The sequence below is a fragment of the Lepisma saccharinum genome, chromosome 9 (assembly GCF_977018435.1).
Source record: "Lepisma saccharinum chromosome 9, izLepSacc3.1, whole genome shotgun sequence".
Lineage (NCBI taxonomy): Eukaryota > Metazoa > Arthropoda > Insecta > Zygentoma > Lepismatidae > Lepisma > Lepisma saccharinum.
Window position 1 is genome coordinate 93429936 of NC_139237.1, and position 13862 is coordinate 93443797.

Consider the following 13862-nt stretch of genomic DNA (forward strand, 5'->3'; position numbering starts at 1 on the left):
CACCGTACATGTACGGAAATTTCATAGCATGTACGGACGCACTGTCCAGACCTTAGTCCGTACGTAAAATGCACGGCTTGTCAAAATTTGCTCTTGCAGTTTTATCCCTAATACTTCCCTAAGAAATCATCGTACGGACCTGGAGACAAAAATACGGTCCGTTTGCCATGTGCGATCGGTATTATCCTTTTCAAAGGTTGGCAACGCTTACAGAGAGAAGGATGAAATCGGGTAACTCCCGTCGCCCATTGCTTGTTCTCGTTCGCCTGGTCTACAGTTCGACCAAGCATTTACACTGAAGGGAATTTCCACTCGATCACTGAGTGAGACGAATTCCAGCATCCTCCCTTGAAGTGTCGGGAGGGGGGGAAGTCGAACCGGTCCGTCACCCCTCCTCCTGAAAATTGACATATTTCAGTTCAAGTTACAAAATAGCAAAAAGCTTGTTATTTTAATTGATAATAACATATATAACTTAGGACTGGAACAGAATAACCAAAGAAAACTCTGCGTTAAATGGAAAAAAATGAGTGTAAAATACAGGAACCAGTTTGTTTTCATATTCTATTAAAAAGAAAAAATGGCCCAACAGTTATGCAAATTAAAAAAAAATACAGTTTTATGTGAGAGGTCAAAGAAGATACCTAAACTTTGTGACTAAAATTTCCCCATAAGTTTTAAAGCTTTTTCTTCAAAATGATATGCAAAAGTTAATAACAAAATACCATAATTATGCAGTTCAGTACAGTAGCGGTATGAAAAGCAGTTATGGCGGGTATTCACTCGTGTGGTGGAGCGAATAGAAAACTCATTCCATGAAAATAAAATAATAATAATTTGGAATAAAATTGTTTATTTTTATCGACTTGTAATATTTATTATTGTGTACTAATAATAGCAGCTTATGTGAACGCACCGGTTCTTGTCTTTCAGCTGCTGGAGCAGGACAAGCACAGCCTGAAGCGGAAGTTGGAGGCCATCGAGTCGGAGTACGAGAGCAAAGTGGTGGAGCTGCAGTCGGACATCCGAGATCTCCGCGGCTCATTGGCCGAGAGGGAGCAGGCGCTCGTCCAATCGGAGAGGAAGAAGGCGCAGATCATCGTGGAGCTCACGGAGCAGAATCAGAGGCTCACCAATCAGCTGAAGGAGGTAGGACCTTCGGAATTTCAATCGCGGTAATAATAAATAGGCTCAATGCTTGCTCGACGTGTCTCTGTAACTATTTCGTGATGCCGAGGGCACAAACCTCGGCGAAGTTAGAAAAAACTACGTGATCAATTACGGGAGAATAGTTTCAAAATATAAATTCGGATATATATTTCCCTATTAAATGCTCAGTGCTATGTCACTTTCGGTTTGTTTCGTTGGTTGAGAGATAGAAAACTCCCAATCATATTAAAGGTTTTAAGTGTTATACAGCGCGAAACTTATTAGGAACGGAATAATATTTAATAAGTAGTCTCCCTATTGTATCTTTAATATTTGTCATTAACCAAAATCATTTCGTTTATTCATGATAAGTTTATTAGATAATAATTTCGTTTATAAAATATTTCCCCGATATGAGGGGTGTAGCTGTGGATTGGATATGGGGCAGCATTTGGGGGTACCGGAAACGCATCTAATATGGGCGTCCGGAGGCTTTTTCTAGAGGGGGAGGCAAGAAAACGGCTTCAATTCGAAACGATCTACAGTGTGGTTACAAAGTGGACGTACCCCCCCCCCCTATATTTTCGACACTACGATGGTTATGATAGAATGCTTGATATGAACACATACCCGATGGTTTAAGTGTCCGGAACATCGGTATGGAGACAGTCTTTTTCGTAGCACGAACTCTGCGCCATATTTTGGCACACTTCGCGATACAAGGGTCAATAAGACCTTTTTCCGGGCAGTGACGTTCCCCTCAATACGTTCTGAAGGGCCTCCAAGAAGTCCCAGAGGTGGTTAATCAATGACACAGGTATAAGTAAAATCAAGTAATCCGACTTGTAATTTTCAGTCCTTTATAACAACGCAAATTATTGTGACAGTGAGAAAATTTGCATTCAACCACTTTACACATTTTACACGGTTTACGCTGTAAAAAAAAATACACTTCTTGTACACTTTTGGTACACTTTCTTGCATATAATATGCACAAGATGTGTACTGAAGGTGTTGCAAAAGTGTACTTAAAGTGTTCTAGATGTGTGCGAGCCGAAATGACGAAATTTTGTACACTTGTTACACACTTTGGGGGACACATTCAAAGTTGTGTGCACTTCTTCAACGCTTTCTGTACACTTTTGTTTAAAGTAAGTCTGTACACTTCTTGTACACTTTTGTAGCACATGATTTCATTTTGTGTTGTTGGTCATATCGATTGTTATTTTATACTTTTTTGACAAACGAATATCTTATGAACATAAATCAATTTCATTATATAAAGCAGTAACACACTTGAAAGCAAGCAACATTAAACAATAACAAAATATAACTATTTTTTTCCTGGAACACATGGAAATCGCATTGCATCATGAAACTATCAATACTTTTTGTTTAATGTACCAATTTGATAATTGGATAAATCTCATTAAAATTGAAGAAGGAGCAAGTTGAATGTTCCGAGGAAATTAATAGATTTTCTTAAATCGAACTATTCATCTTTAAAGCACACCAAAACAGATCGTTAACTTCGGGGGGCTGGTTGTTGCTGGAAACTTGTCATCATCATTATTATGTAACGCCACTTACTTCTCCTTACACAGAAAAAACTGGTTTGTTTGGAATTACCAAAAAAGTTTGGTTGAGCTGTTTGGTTATGCTTTTTGTTTCCGATAACCAAATGTTGCTTGTAATTACTAAATAATTTTGTTTAAGAATACCAAAAAATTTGGTCAGACGAAATTTGGTACTCGTAAACAAAATGATACATATGTAAGTAAAGAGAAACAAAACGTTTGGTTAAATTTACTATATGTGCGTGAGCGTGCTTCTGAATTTGAAATAACGATTGTCCAGTTTCGTCGAGTGTAGTATGAAAATACTTTGTCGAAAATTGAAACTCATGTATATAGATAATTACTCGAAGCGAGTCTTTATGTTGTTGTGTAACCTAATATTCTGAAAAAAGCTCAAAATATACTTACTTTATACTGAGTTTCCTACACCGGCCGCTAGATGGTTCTGTCAAAATGTGTACAAGAAACATAAGTTTTTGTACAACAAATAATGATACGTTTGATTGTAATCATAGTGAAAAATTGTGCTTTAACACTCTTCGAAAAATATGTGAACATCTAAGATACAAATTAAAGAAGAAAATGTACTGCAGTGAATAAAAGTGAATCTCCCATGAGCAACCTTTTTGATTCTGGACTATATAAGTAGAAGGGACGTGTGTCGAAGAAAAACAAACGCATCACACAAAATTTAAGGTTCACAGTTGAAAGTTGTTGCTTTTTCCTCCTTCAATTGTCAAGTTAAATGTGAGTCAACTGTATTTTTATTCTAGAAACTAACTATGAGTACTGAATTGCAATATATCTCATGTGTGCAAGAAGTGTTTTCAATGTGTTCTGAAAGTGTCGCTCAAGTATTTTCACAAGTGTTCCAAATGTGTAAAGTGTACCAGAAGTGATCAAAAGTAGTTTCTGCAGCACACTTCTTACACACTTTTGCGACACATTTATATTGGAAGCACTTCTTGTACACTTCTTTTGCTGCACTTTTTGTACACTTCCTGTACACTTCTTGTGCACATTTAATGTGTACAAGAAGTGATCAAAAGTAGTTTCTAGGAAGTGTTCCGAAAGTGTATTCCTCGATGATCATAATTACACGCACAAAGCTTTTCTGGCATATTTTCAACGTGGAATCTGATCTGTTTGCCCTAAATAGGTGCAATTAATTGTGGGGAAGATGTTCCCTGAATATCATCCATTGTCCTTGTTGCTGGGTCAGGTTCAGTAAATTAATAGGTTTAAAAATTACAGAGAAATTTAAGAATTACACAATATAATAAAATACAATAGAAACAATAAGAGCAGTAAATCATAAAATAAATTGAATCAAGATAAAATTGACATGATAATTTCTGGCAACTCATGGGGATTTTGGTTACTGATATGTGGAATTCTCTTTTATGAGGTTACGAATAGATAAGTACCTAAATTAAATCTGATTTTTATTTCCTCTTTAGTATCATTTTCTTTTGTTAATATTACTCCTACATATTTGCATTTGATTACCGATTCAAATCAGTTGTTATCAATAACAAACTTTTGATTATTACTTAACACTTGGTGTCTGCCTGTAAATATTTTGTTTTCTGTAGTGTTGCCAAACCTGATGTGCATAATAGGGCTAAATTTCACCATTAATATAGCTAAAGAGGACTTTCAAGGAGCTAGATTAACGAAGGCTGTATGAAGTGCCTACTAGGGTAATTTTAGTTGTCAGAGGGGTGGGGTGCTATTACCGTTAGCTTTAAAGTGATGGCAATTTATTCTTAGTTTTCACCGCCTAGATTTGGCGGCATCACCCATCTCAATAATCCAATGTTAATATAAAATAGAAACTAAAGGGTTCCCGGATAACAAAATTGTCATCTTCATCTTAGCCACAGCGCTATATATAAAAATACATGGGGAGGAAAGAAGAGGTGGGTGACGCAGCCTATAGTTATACGAATATCACGTCACGTGCAAAATGTACATTCATGGCAAAAGTTGGTATTTATGTGCCGGAGCCAGTGGAGGCATCATAGTGGGGCAGAGGGCGGGTGCCACAGTTCCCAGTCAAACGAGTGCACGAAAGAGCCAGATCTGGCTCCAAAAGTTCGAAGTTGGCAACAGTGATCAGCAGCTGCCCCAGCGAGAAAGACCTAGGGGAAATTGCCCCTCTTCGCCTTAAACACTCCTCATGTTTCCCAAAAGTCCGGGGTACTTATGCGACTCGAGACGTGCCGTGTTTCTGATGAGCTCGCAAGCCACTGTGCCACTACTTCCCCTCTTTCGATCAGGAAGAGCGAACCGGTAGTGGCAAGCTGGATTCTGTCTAGCCAGCCGCCCAGGCCCGTAGCCAGGAATTCTTTGTAGGGGGGGCGAAGTCAATCCTAGAGGGGGCAAATTTTTACTGTAATTTATTGTGTCGCATTGGCTGATATAACAGGGTACACAGAGGCACTTGCCTTCTCCCCCAAAAGAGATAAGTAACAGAAAAGGGATGATATCTTGAAACTGCAACAAACAAAAGAACTTCTAGCAATATCAAATAGCAATATTTCGATAATGACCTTTCCAGATTGCCAAAGAATAAAAAGTTTAACATAAATACCTAGGTAGGCTAATAGGGACTGTATCTACTTGATATTTACAGGTCGATAATGTTAATAGATGATTAATATGCACCAACAACTTTGGGCCTCTCTGCAGAACTGATTAAGGGAGCCCTTTATAAATGATGCTTCATACTGATTTCCTCTAGTTTCCAGTATGCAAGATTATTACGCACAAAGGAATCTAACGAGAATCCAACAACACCATTGTGTTGTGTTATGCAAGAAAAATAGAATTAATTAAATAATAATGGTTACATATTACCTACATTTTGATGAATTGTGTAAAAATTTGTAGCTAATACATTTTTTTGTACTTGTTAAAACATTAAAACATGGGTCCCTTAGTCCATTACGGACTCTATTTCTTTCAAAGGGGAGACTCTTGCATCACTACAGACAACGTTTGCTTACTGGTTACGTTAACCATTTTGTGTTAATATTGTGTGAATTGTATTATATTATAGTTGAAATACATTTTTTGACACCTGACAAACAAATAGGAATCCCATGATTGATCAATGACTTCTTGGATTACAGTGTCATCATTAATATTTCATATTAAGTTTCATAGAAAGAAATTGTTCTAATAGGGTGCAATAATTTCACGGGGCACCATGCCATGGCATTATCTTTAACATTTTTCCCCCATATATATCGTTTGGCTCTCAGGGCTGACTCGTGCGGCCCCATAGCTATAGCTCTAAACTTGGACTATAAGAAGAACAGATATTGCGAGCGAAGCGAGCAAGAAAATTTTATGATATGTTTTTTTATTTGTATAAAATTTGAAATCGAGGGGAGGGGGGCAATTGCCCCTCTCTGCCCCTTGCAAGTGCCCTTGGCCATCTGGTAGAAAAATGCAAGGAACACATAAAAACTAATTCCATCATGAGTATTCAATTAATTGTCCTGCTATTCTTATATTCTCCTAGTATTGTTTTTCTACTTAAATGTTTGCTTCCCCTAGAATGGACTTCTGTCCAAGGTCAGGGGGAGGGGACAATGCCCCCTGCCCCCTGTATTTGCGGCACTGTGTGTGAGTGTCTCTTCATCAATTTCACGTCATCCTTCATTGTTGCGATTAGCTAGAAGTGGCAGAGAAGCAACGCAAAGTAAAAAAAATCAAATATCCACTCCCTCTCTCTACCACACTATTACCAAAAGATAGACTTGGGAAACAAAAATTTAAGCAATTCAAAGTTCATAGCAACACATCCAAGAAAAACATCCAAAGACATTAGACACCTTTAATACAATACTACTCAAAATGTCACAACGGTTCTAGATAATGAAAATTGTGAAATCATTTCCCGAAGTCTAATCTGGAAGGGAATTTTTCCCCCCAATCCTGATACGACATTATACGGAATCCCATACACCCTAATAAATCACAAAATCAATAAGTGTCTTTGTAATGTTGCTAGAGTAACACATGATATAATTGTAAAGATTAGTGAAAATTCCAGGTATGAACGTGTTCTGTAATTTTCACAGGGGGGGCAGAGCAGGTGCTCAGGGGGGGCAGTTGCCCCCCCTGCCCCCCCTCTAGCTACGGGCCTGCAGCCGCCTTGATTGGGTCAGTGAGCTCGAGTTAACTTGGTTTTTACTTTAGGTTCTTGATGTTCGTTCGCCTTCTCATGACAATATATAAAATTCGAAAATTATAATTTTCAAAGTATTTTCCTTGTTTCTATTTGCAGTCATCGAAGACTGAGGAGCAGCTGTCGTCTCAACTAACAATGCTACGAGATCAATTCAATCTCCGGAAGAACAACATGGACGACCATGTTACTCATTTAGAGATGCTCAGAGAAGAGGTGAGTGATATGGATGAAGCAGATTATGTAGGATGCTTTCAAAAGATCATAAAACACAAGAAAAAATGTCTGCCAACTCAAAATGTGAGCTTTAAAAGACAGGGTATCTATGGAATGAAGTGTATTGAGTCTAATGATGAAACCCAGGGGAGGGGCCATGGGAGCCATGCCCCTCCCCCCCACTTTCGAAGTCTGAAATATTTAAACGTGAACCTATAAAGAGCTACGAATCGTCGATTTTTCAAATTTTTAAAAATTCAATTGTGTGCCCTGCATAAATAAATGAATGGGTTGTTTCTGGAGAGAAGCAGGCACCCGAAGTCTGCAATATTGGGAGTTTTATTTAATAACAATTGATGCGAGACTACCAGACGTCCCGATTTAATAAAGACAGTCAATTATTTTTAATCCCTGTCCCATCTTTTATTTTGAATTGCAGTCGTGTTGCGAAAATGTCTATTTTTCTGTTAACTCACATTTAGACATGTACTTTACTTTAATAATCATTGCTAATACGCAACATTTAATTCACAAATATACATATATTATTGTCTAAACATAGAATTATCATTGCTGTTCAGTGGTGCTGGAGATTTGAATACATTGTTAAGTTGCGGAACTGGTACCAATCAAATACTTATGAAAACTGAATGTAAACAAAATGCATCAAGCTATACCTTACATATATATACAGGAAATGAACAAGTGTGAATATTAACATGACGAGGTTTTCTCGGTCTAATAGTCTCCATATCTCTACAATATTGTGAATGTGTTTTGTAGCTATATAAATATAACACATATTTTCGGGTCTGGTCCCCCCTCAAAAAAAGTCCTGGGTAACGGCCTGAGAAACCTAAGTGTTACTGTGATCATTTTGATTTAACAAATATTCAGCACTCAGCAGATTATGCATTAGACACTTGATCAATTACAGTATATGTATGTAAAATTATACAAATAATAATAATAATAAAAACAATAAATACAAGCAACAGTTGTACTGTGTCAGTATAAACTGGTAACGTCAGACAATGCATCAGATTTTGTATATGTTAAAATGTAAATTTACAGGTCAATAATTCAATTAGAAAAGAGAACTGTGCATTCATATTTATCACAGTATACACGTTTTTCAAACTTTGAATGATAATCTTAAGATTCATATTATGCAGAAATATATCAACTTAACTTTTCTGCTGTTATTCCATTTTGCTGAAGAAAACAAAAACTTTCACAGTTCTGTACTGTGACTCTTTCAGTCAAGTGAGATTGAGTTTGTACCTTATTTGTACATGCTCTAAGAGACTGAAATAAAATCTTTAAATAAAGGAAAGACAAAGACATGAATATTATCAAAATATGTGAATTAAAAATCACAAACAAGGACCTATAATCGACACAAAACAAGTAAACGTCCTGACACAAAAAAATACGACCAAAACGCTCTAGTCAATAAAAGTTACAAAGGTAATGTCTTAATTTTGGGTGATAGCCATAGTCGTGGTATTGCTTCTAAGTTGGGCGAGAAGTGTAGTGAATACAATGTATCTGGATTTACTAAACCTGGCGCCCCATTGACAGAAGTTGTTAAATCATTACCTGACATGTGCAAGGACTATGGAAAAAACGACCATGTGATCATAATGGGTGGTTCCAATGATATATCAAGAAATGAAGGAAAATTGGTAATCTCAGTACTTAAAAACTGCCTTGAAACAACAAAACATACCAACGTCGTCATTACTGCCATTCCACACAGATACGACCTAATACCAACTTCCTGTGTAAATTTAGAAATTAACAGTGTGAACTCTAAAATTTACAAAGTGTGTAAATCCTCTCCCACAGCAAAAATGCTAAGCGTTAGTGAAATTGGAAGAGATGGCCACACAAACCATGGCCAACATCTGAACGGAAAAGGGAAAACACTTCTGTGTGATAATCTCTATGCACTATTTACTAATACACCACCCTCGCAGAAATCACTGTACACTGAAAAAAATAAAGGTGTGGAAACTCACCTTTTGGGGTGAGTTTGGCTTGTCACAAATAGCCGTCCCCAAAAGGTGAGTTTCCACACCCCATATTGGGGTGAGTTTTTCTCACCCTAGTATAGAGTGTGTTTTTCCTCCCATAGGGTGAGTTTTCTCACCCTAGTATAGAGTGTGTTTTTCCTCCCATAGGGTGAGTTTTCTCACCCTAGTATAGAGTGTGTTTTTCCTCCCATAGGGTGAGTTTTCTCACCCTAGTATAGAGTGTGTTTTTCCTCCCATAAGGGTGAGTTTTCTCACCCTAGTATAGAGTGTGTTTTTCCTCCCATAAGGGTGAGTTTTCTCACCCTAGTATAGAGTGTGTTTTTCCTCCCATAAGGGTGAGTTTTCTCACCCTAGTATAGAGTGTGTTTTTCCTCCCATAAGGGTGAGTTTTCTCACCCTAGTATAGAGTGTGTTTTTCCTCCCATAAGGGTGAGTTTTCTCACCCTAGTATAAGAGTGTGTTTTTCCTCCCATAAGGGTGAGTTTTCTCACCCTAGTATAGTGTGTTTTTCCTCCCATCAGGGTGAGTTTTCTCACCCTAGTATAGAGTGTGTTTATCCTCCCATAAGGGTGAGTTTTCTCACCCTAGTATAGAGTGTGTTTTTCCTCCCATAAGGGTGAGTTTTCTCACCCTAGTATAGAGTGTGTATTTCCTCCCATAAGCGTGAGTTTTCTCACCCTATTATAGAGTGTGTTTTTCCTCCCATAGGGTGAGTTTTCTCACCATAGTATAGAGTGTGTTTTTCCTCCCACACGGTGAGTTTTAGGGGTTCGTGAGGAAGAGGTAAATGATCTTCGTTTAGTATAATAATGCTTACCTTTAACCTTGAAGAATCAGTCAGATCTTTTCTATCTTATCCAATATGAATTCAGAATAAGATAGAGCAATCATAACTTCATTGTAATTTCTTCCCAGATGGCAAATGTATCAAAGTAGAGAAATGCAATGTTAACTCTTGCATTGTATAATATACGACATCACAGGGAAAACAGTGTTTCTTCATTTAATGCGTTCAGATTTTAATGTGATTAATTGTCTTCTTTATAAAAAGAATACCATTCAATTCAGCATTAAATTTAGACAAAGCTTAAAAAACTTAGAGGAAACTAGATGCGGCACGCTCACCAAGGTATTCATGTAGAAGAGCAAGCCATCCATAAATTACATGAAGCTTGCAAGGAATATTATGTATCGATTTCTAAATCATACAAAAAAGCCGCAACTTTTAATGTACATACATATTTTCCAATAAGTCTTTTATGAGACTTCCACTTGATGATTAGAAGCCAATTGGGACTGGATATATGTACAGTCACATACACTGCTGGGTTGTAATGATTTAATTGAAAGTCAATGGTGCTGTTACAACCAAGAAGTGTCCTTGCGTGTACAATATAACATGAAGGGGATTGATCTCCGTTAATTAAAAAATAACGACTTTTTTCTGTACTGTTTGGAAAGCAACACTCATGCTCACATACATTGCTAGGATAAATAAATGACATACTTAACACAACAAAATACTGTATATTTGTATATCCGTAGATAAATTTTATGTATAAGTTGGATGGAAGTATATACATACATGGTAAGGGGATAATCTCTGAAAAATACTACCTTGCCACTAAATGCATGCACATTAAGCAATAATTCAACCTTACCTTTCCTTTGCTGTTGGTTCTGCACACTCAGTTCAATGCCACAATCATTACAATGTGAGTGATTTTTGGTGCTTTTAGAACCTATTTCAGTACTTTAATAAATTAATTAGAAACGAAAATGTACATTCCTAAGAAGGCAGAGCAAATTTAGTAGAAGTTATAAATGTTCATATACATAATTTCTAACTACTCTATTTCAAATACAGAGCTTAATTTTTTTCGCCCCAAAGATTAGGTTGAAGAAATAAAGTTACCAGTTAGCAAAAAATTCAACTTTATTTACAATATTCGTACATTTCATCTTGCAATAATTCAACATAGTTCTCACAATTTTATCCAAAAAAAGAGGATTGACTTTTCATTACCAATTTTACTTCATTGCTAAAAATATGCATGCTGTATTCCTTTAAAATGTCTGTATGGAAAGGCGTCCATGATCTGAAAGGAGAAAAAAATGTAAGAGTAAATAAGAATATAACCAAGAATGCATTTAGGTCAGAGTGTGATAGTTTAGAATGTACTTATAACATTTATGAATCTTAATACTTCCCTGAAAAGTATACTAGTGATGTGTGCATACAAAATGATTCAAGCTTAAGTAGCCAGCCTTCGTGGATGAGTGGTTAGGAAAGCATGCTAAAACGCCTGGGGTGTCGAGTTCGATTTCCAGCCTGAGCACAGGTGTTCTTTGTGAGTGTCCATTCATCCATTCCATCATATCATCACTCATCCTCATCTTCGCAATTAGCCCAAAAGTAGCAGAAATGCGAAGAAAAATAAACAAAATCAATCAGTCAAGCTGCTCAATTGATAGATTGAGTTGGTGTTTTAAGTCCACTTTATGCACAGTATGGCTATTCGAGACTAGACCTGCAGTTCAAAGTGGGATCCGAACCACTATGTGCCTCCACAGGGTATCGAACCCGGGACCCCTTGATTACAAGGCAACGACCTACCACTGCACCATCGGGGAGGCCCTCAAGCTGATCAGTTTCTACATTGAATGCAGTAGCGCTAAATTGGCAATTTATTTTACACAGCATTTCCCATAATATTTAAAGCTCAGGTGGGGGGGGGGGGTTAAACCCAGTAACCCCTCTTGTGTACGCCACTGATTGAATGAACAGGTGGAGAGACTAAGATTATGTCACCCTATTCTGCAAAGGTAATATAAACATGCATGCTTTTATTTCATAAGCAAGGGCCTATACAAGGAGGGTGATGATGAGGCTATAAACAGGCAGGAAAAAATATCGAAATGAGGGCTGACTACTGGGCACGCCACAGCATATAACTGGAAATGGCACACTTTAGGATAATATTTTGTGCTGAAACATCGGTGTCGGGGAGGAGGAGTAACATATCCGTTGACCCCCACCCCCCACCCCCTGGAATTGCCATCGGCCATTTCAAGTCACAAAAAGCAGAAGTTGTTATAACATAAATAATGTTTAGAAAGTTTTTATTGAAAAGTTAAAACTTAAAGACAAAACAGAATAACTGTGCATTTCAGTACACTAACTGTATAAAATGTAAAAAAAAAAAATTATAATAATAAGGAAAAGTTGTACTTGATATTCATTCATCTAGTAGTCCTCCCAAAGGATTTAATAATAGTAATAATAATAATATAATTTTATTTTTTGTTATAATAGTTATTACTGTAAAATTATTATCATAACCATGATTCTTATTGTTAATATTTGTTCTACTATTAAGTTAAGTCAATGGGTTGCCCCCCAATACAAACACACAAACACCTTTCTGGTGTCGCCTAAGAGCTCAAACACTACCATTCAATGTTGGTGTGAAAAATAATTTTTTACTAATTTTTGAGTATTTAGCTTTAGCTTTCTTGTGTTTCTGTTAGTTCTGCAGGGTGCGAAATCCTGGGGGGACAGGGGGATTTCCCACCACCAACAACCTTGGCCTCAAAAATCCCCCCACCAAAAATTTCCGGGGGGAAGATTTTTTGTTATAACAAACGAAAGATAAGCAATTACTTTTAATTTCAAATATACTGTACTAAGAATAATATCGAACACACACAAATTAGTGTAGTTGTGAGTATTGAATGCTTTCTCTCTCAAGAGATCATTAACAAATCTACAATACGCACAATTAAAGTAAGACAAGAATGCAATAAAATTAGAACTATGAACTAATTGATTTATATTAACATAAAGCACAAACAAAACAAAAACTTACACATAATAAAAGCACTTCAACTATTTCATAATTTATAACATCTTTAACCAAGTTACTAAAGGAATTAGTTGGCTGCTTTACAATATCTGATATGTATAAAAGTAACAAATTAATTTACTTTTAATAATACACATATGTGGCGGAGGGGGGAATGTAGATTAAGAACTTTGTTCCCCAACCAGTTTTCAATGATTTCGCACCCTGTAGTTCTGTCCTGTCAAAGTGTATGTGTAAACATCATGTAGCGAAAAGGCAAAAAGATTTTATTTATTCTGTACATTATACTAGCATGTAACAGGCACAGTGCCAGAGGGAGAAGTGAGTGGATGCCTCATTCCATCCCTTCACCCAGCAGACAAGAGACACATACCCTTGACAATTTTAAATATTTTCTATAGAAACAAGACATAGCTATATGAAAGTTCAACTCTCCAAAAATAAAATCATGGATATGATTCTGTTTTCAAGTAGCAGAAATAAAGTTCTATTAAAAGTTTAGTAGGCTACGAAAGAAATACATAAAGATTATAATTTGTATATTCTTGCTAAGGTGCATTTTGGAAATGCATATCCAAAGATTATTAATTACAAAATGAAAGGTGTGTATGTATGGTTCGCACACGCAGCATTATATTGTACGTTCCTAGTTCTATTTATGTGATTCTGACATTTTCAGATTACATACAGGTTAATTGATTTATTTACTTACCTTTCCATTTACAAAATCAGGATCATCTTCAAACATCAGAGGTGGTTATTTTAGTTAAACAGCATTCAATGCCTGAAATAAGGAATACATTTAAATTAGATT

At 36.6% G+C, this 13862-nt stretch overlaps 2 protein-coding genes across 2 annotated transcripts in view; one reads left to right on the plus strand and one right to left on the minus strand.

The window, feature by feature from the left end:
• The window catches only part of LOC145992267 (bicaudal D-related protein homolog), a 181205-nt gene that overhangs the window by 137575 nt on the left and 29768 nt on the right, over positions 1-13862 (plus strand). Inside the window, exons 2-3 of the mRNA XM_083128644.1 lie at positions 934-1149; positions 7027-7143. Of these exons, the coding sequence (XP_082984770.1) occupies positions 934-1149; positions 7027-7143 (333 nt within the window). The remainder of the gene's footprint in view (positions 1-933; positions 1150-7026; positions 7144-13862) is intronic.
• LOC145992268 (sn-1-specific diacylglycerol lipase ABHD11) overlaps positions 1-13862 on the minus strand; it is a 117828-nt gene that overhangs the window by 32961 nt on the left and 71005 nt on the right. The gene's annotated exons all lie outside the window — the stretch shown is intronic.